This window comes from Heteronotia binoei, chromosome 10 (assembly GCF_032191835.1).
Source record: "Heteronotia binoei isolate CCM8104 ecotype False Entrance Well chromosome 10, APGP_CSIRO_Hbin_v1, whole genome shotgun sequence".
Taxonomy (NCBI): Eukaryota; Metazoa; Chordata; class Lepidosauria; order Squamata; family Gekkonidae; genus Heteronotia; species Heteronotia binoei.
The window spans coordinates 77220027-77226084 of NC_083232.1; the positions used below are offsets into that span (position 1 = coordinate 77220027).

The following is a 6058-nucleotide window of genomic DNA, read 5'->3' on the forward strand; positions in this document are numbered from 1 at the left end:
GCTTGCCTCAGCACAAGGAGCCTTTCTTTGACAAAAGAGGCTCTTGTGTTAGGGGAATGCTCCTTCTGCCAGAGGAAGGCACCACTGTTATTGGAACAAAACCACAGGATCTGTCCCAGTGCTTGGATTCTAAAGTGGTCAAAATTCTGTGTCATGCCAGTTCATTGTTCACTTGTTCTTTAGACAATGGCAAAGGTTATAACCACAGTGCTGAAGTTCCCTGCTGACCAAGCACAGAAGATCTTAGAACGAGAAGATGCACGGACGCTGGTAAGCATTAGTAAGAGAATAAATAGGATTTGGGGCATCTCCCTATTCCTGGAATAACTGAATGGGAAAATTGTATTTGAGGAGTTAGTGGCAGTTCTTTTTATAAATCTGCCTTCAGTTCCAATCCTTGTCTGGGACAACATGTACAAATCTTCTGAAACTCCTTTAAAGGTGCTGTGGATTTTAAAAACTGCATTAGCCAGGGAAATTCCAAGCAGTATCCTGGGCAATTAGTGCTTTTTGTAGACGCAAAGGTGGGGGGAGAGTACTTCAGTGTGCACACTTTGGTGTGCACTGTGTTCCAATTTTGGCAGGTTTAATCAAGCAGACTCAGTTCAGTCAATTCCATTCAGTAAAACTCTCTCTTTCCATCTGATTAGACTAGCAGGAGACTCATTCATATTTGCGGTTAACTGGCCCCTTTGGGAACCGCAGAGTTGAAAAGTGCTGCTTATAGATTGTGGAAACTGAAGCAAACCTTTGAATAAAGTATAAATCTAAATTTCAGCAAGGTGATGGATGTGCAAGTAATGACAGGCAGTCATCAAGATTTATCCTAGTGTTACTTGTAGGGCTTATCTCTCTCTCAAGATATACATATGGTTAATGGGTAGATGCGCTTGAGATCATGACTACACACCCTGTCTCTTTCCTCTTCTACTTTCTCCTGTGGTTTTTCTCACAATTCTAACAAGTTGAAAATGATGGGAAATATTACTCATATTTCTCAGCCTTGGCCATTCTCAGCCAACATTTTTAGACTATTCTCCTGGTTGAAGAAGCATGGTTGTTTTTATTTTGAAGTAGTAGAGGAGACCCAGGAGTTTAAATTAACTTTCTAATGTCTGGACTTCTGAGATGCTTTTCTATCAGCCCTAGGCAAGTGTCAGTTACCCTATTAAGGCTGCATGCAAATGTTAAAGAAATAAAGAGGAACAGCAACACTAGCCCCAGAATGTTATGTTGTTTTTGACAAAGTGAAGCTGAAAGTGTCCCTTTCCTGTTTTGAACATCTTTAGTAAGAAAGACTCTGTGCCTTCTGGTGGGGCATCCCTGACTAAAAAGTCACTGGGTGGAGCAGGCTCATGGGTTGTGTATGAAATAGACCGCATTGGTCTGAACTGCTGGAGTGGGATGGGGCTGAGATTGCTGATGATTTTTGTTGCACGCCTGCAGCATGTCAGGACTGTACAGAGCATAAAGAGCCATGCTTCCATACACCCTGGTCCCAAAGTCACAGCTGTGGAAATATGGAGATACATCTAAATTCACGCTTGCTTTTATTAACACAGTAACCCAACAAGCTGTTCTCTCCCTGGCTTTGTAGTTCACCTCACCTCGCAGTGGTATCTTCTGACTAAAACCATCAATCAGTGCTTTAGATAGCATGTGGGTGAGTGTTGCCTTACATACTATGTTCGTGTTTTCTCTCCCCCCCCCCTCCATTTCTTTTTGTTGGAAATAATTGTTCTCTTATACTAACAAGCATTTTGAGCACACACCTTTTTATAATGAGTATTCCTTCATCTCTTCATTTTATGACCTTGTATAAACCAGAGCCTTTGAAAAGCAGGTTTGCAGCTGCACAAATCTGAGACACAATAGAATAAAACAAAGCTGAAACAAGTTGCACTGATTTGGGCACTGTTTTCTTTGTATCATTCTTTTTTATACTTTTAATGCTTAACAGATCATTGTCAGGTTGTGTTTACTGCACTGCTTAAGGTGTGATCTCTTGTTTAAAGATGCCTACCATACTGGATCACAGTATTCAGGCAGGGCTAGTTTTCCAGGTGCTAGTGAATTAACACCACTGGGCAAGGCCCAGCAGGTGGCTGCTACAAGACTTGATGCCATGCAATTGGGCTGGGCCCAACAGCAGCCACTACACAAATTGAACAACTTAGATGGGCCTAGTTGTGCCCACCATACAAGTCCCTCGTGTGGTTTGCTATAGGACAATTTTGTCAGTTTTACTGGACTTTTTCCAAGGAGAGGCTGCCAGAAGGAGGGAAAGCTGAGAGTCAGAGTTATTATAGTGGCTAGGGTGTCACATGAGGATCATGGAGACCCAGGTTTGAATTCCTACTCTGCCATGTGAGCTTGTTGGATGACTTGGGGCCAGTCCCATATTCTTAGCTTAACCCTATCCCTCAGGGTTGTTGTTGAAGATAAAATGAAGGAGAGAAGAATGCTCTAAGTTGCTTTTGTTCTCTGTTTGTGAGAAAGGCAGGATATAAATGCAGTAAATGAATAATAAATCAAACTGAAGATGGGAGGGGGTGGCAGATTAAAAATTAGGCTGGATGGTAAGTAGAAAAGAGACAGGGAAGCCAGGAAAGGGCATGGAGGTTGCCAGGAGGAGAGAAAATGGGCATAGTGTGGGGAAGGGGGTCCAGAGGAGAATGAAGTGACCGCCACGAGTCTTTGCTTGTAATATTCATGATGTGTGAGAGGCCATTGAGCTCAAGTGGCTTCTGATGGAAGACATATTCCACACCTTCAAGAAAAAATGACTAGCAGCAAAAGAAATTGTCCTCGGCAGCTGTGAGGATCAGGAGGCTGTCCTGCTGCCTTCTCAAAAAGTAAAACACCCACCTGTATCACATCTGACCCTATGTAAGCACAGCTCCAGCATCCAGTCACCTTTCAGAGGGGAGAATAGACTGCTGGAGGGAAGGAAGCACAGCAATAATGAATTTGAGTCTGCATCAGCCAGAGATCAGACAGTTTAAAGAATAGCTCTGCTTGGCACATGGCAGAGTGGTTTAATGCAGGGGTGGCCAACAGTAGCTCTCCAGATGTTTTTTGCCTACTACTCCCATCAGCCCCAGTCATTGGCCATGCTGGCTGGGGCTGTTGGGAGTTGTAGGCAAAAAACATCTGGAGAGCTACCATTGGTCACCCCTGATTTAATGTCATCTCTGGGAGAGGAGTTGTGTGGCCTGTCTGTGGTGATGAGCAGACCTGATTCCTTTCAGTCTCCCTCTTGGGCAAAGGCAGGCTGAGTGGATTCCTCTGTGTGTGTGAAAAATACTTTTAAAACAATCTTAATACAAATAAATATTCTTTGTTATTTTTATACCTGCCTCACCAATCTCTGTGTTCTTCAAGCTCACACAAAGCCTTTATATCTGCCACCTCAACTATACCTTATGAGGGGAACAGCTGAGGGGGAAAATACTTTAAAGTTCTGCACAATCTTAAAGAGGCTGTATGGATCTCCTTGGATGATTTATAGAAGCCTGCCACTCCAGCAAAAACATTTTAAAAAATTGAAATTAAGTTAATTCTGTTTAAAAAATTAAATAGCTGATGTTTTAACAAAGTGATGAGTTGGGCTGTTCATTGGGTACCCTTTTCTAAATGGCCCTCTGAAAGGCTAATGTAGGGGTGTCAGACATGTGGCGGGGGGGGGGCAATGAGAGCCCCTATCAAGAGGGATTCTGACTTGGGTCTGTGGTGGGGGATTCTTGGACTCTATAGTCAGAGGTTTCCGAGTTTGTTCTGCTGCTGACAATAAAGCAATCAATTGGAATGCAGGATATGTTGTGGAAGAACTTTCTGAATGAAATTTTTACAGCTTTTTATGCCAATTTGAAAACACTACAGCAGCCGTTTGTTTGCTTTTTTAAGAACTAGTCATTCCTCTGACCAAATGAAACCATCATGATTGAATGGCATATAATCCAGTGCATAGTAGGCTGTATCATACGCCTTAGTTGATTATAGTGCAAGAGTCCACAAAGTCTTGTCAAGATTTTCAGGTGATCAGATCCCTTTAAACTCTTAGAATACAAGAAGGCAAAAATTTTGGGACATAAATATAAAGAGCTCCATACTGCACACTGCCAAGTCAATACCCTTGCTGTCTCACTCTAATATCGTCGTTGCGTGTCCCACTCATATACTAAATCACCTTCTCCATGCACTTGTGGGCCTGAGCTTTATTCTATAGAAGCCTTCTATAATGGCGGACAGTCCCTTATCATTAACAGAGACTTTTTTAGTCCATTAAATTATGGCCAAAAGGATTCTGGCTGTGTTGCAAATATGAGATGTACTCGCTGAATGTAGAAGTATGAGTCTGTTCTTGTTTCTGTACTATTTGATTTTTAAGAGAAGAAGCATACACTGTTGCAACCTACACACTTAAGCTTTCATGTCTTTGTTTTGTGTTTTATATGCAGTTAATAACTGCATCTCCATCAAGCACCATATATCAAAACTACATTTTCAGTGTCCGAGAATATAATAGTTTATTCAGGATTGTTTTCTTATAGCAGTTGTAAGAGACCATTGTTTTGTGACTTGCCTGTTTAATGTATATTGAATATATCTTACTTTTCCACTGTTTAGTTTGCTTTTAATTTTCTCTCTTCACCCTCTCCCCCCCCACTCCTCCAGTCCTGGCTACGACCGTCATCTTGAAGAACTTGCAACACTTGTGTTTAAGCACCTTAGAAGATGGACTAGAGAAGAGCTATGATCTCGGTTCCAGAACAGAAGGAGCAAATGAAGAACGATTAGGGGTTTGGGCCATGAAAACAGTTATTTAGCTGCTCTGGGAGAAAGAATATTAACTGGTTTTCTATTTTTTGTTAGACTTTTATTAAAGAGAAAGAGAGAGAAGAAGATGGCACCTTTTGAAATGCTTTGCCTCACTTGCAATATCATAGTACCAGTTTTATGGGGGGCAGGGTCTTTGATCACTTAACTGTTGAAACCCTATTTATTTCATTGGGTGGGAGGGGTGTTTGAAATAATAGTGCAATATACTTTGGGTGGTAGCCAGCCTTGGATTATTGTTCCTTAAATTATACCACTGTTGACCTTTTTTCTCCCAACTGGATCTACTGATTGAAGGCCATCCCTTTAAACTTTTGCTTACAATGAATCCACATTGCGGTACCTCATCTGTTTATTCCTAGCTTTTGTACGTATGTTATATTTACACTGCTGTAAATTGTAAATAGTTACTCCCTAAACTGTATCATAATCTGGTCTCTGACTGTTGGCAGTGCTAATCTTGCAGAGCTGGGAGAGAATAAAATTCTATTTACTGTATAACGTTGCAGCCTAAAGTTCTTATTAATTTGGGGGAGTTCCTGAACCCGAATTGTGAGTGAACTGCTGCACAATCTCATTCTGAAATATATATGAAGATAGTGAGGGCAGCCGTAGTTTGTAAGATTATGTAGCCTTTTGGTCCAAGTGATCAGCAGAGAAGACAACATGAAAAGCTGCCTATGGCAGCTTGTCGCAGACATTTTTTTTCTATATAGGCTATAGGTACTGCAATACAACTATGGAATTCATGCATATAGATTCTTACTGACAGTGAAAGATTTAACAAGCAAAACAACTAACCTTAAAATAGAAACATATTAAAAGAAATCTGGAAGATTTAATTTCTGTAATTTATTTTTTCAAGTAAAGTTCTTTAAAGCTAGATAGACATTCAAGGAGTTTCATACAGTCTGCTTTTTATCTGAGGATGGAAAAAACGACTTCTAGGGTGAGATCTGTAAACAGTGATAGGACAGTAAAGTAAAAAATCATCAACATGAGAAGGTTTCAAGGCTGAGCACTTCCTGAGATACATGGCAAAGGTAAAAATCAACACCTACTCACTGGAAAAGATAGAACCACATATCATTGCTCACAAGCAGTGTTTTGCAAACCTAGAGAATGTGGTCCTCATTTCTCTCTCATGAGAAGATATGAAATTCCCCTAGGGTAGACGGTTGTCTGCAACAAACTAGTAAGTACCATATTGGAGCAGCAC

The 6058-nt window shown here is 41.0% G+C and overlaps 1 protein-coding gene across 1 annotated transcript in view; it reads left to right on the forward strand.

The window, feature by feature from the left end:
• The window catches only part of GOLGA4 (golgin A4), a 64297-nt gene extending 58957 nt beyond the window's left edge, over nt 1–5340 (forward strand). The window contains exons 23-25 of the mRNA XM_060247605.1: nt 184–270; nt 1598–1663; nt 4678–5340. Coding sequence (XP_060103588.1) covers nt 184–270; nt 1598–1627 — 117 coding nt within the window. The 3' untranslated portion in view covers nt 1628–1663; nt 4678–5340. The remainder of the gene's footprint in view (nt 1–183; nt 271–1597; nt 1664–4677) is intronic.
• Nucleotides 5341–6058: the final 718 nt, after the last annotated feature.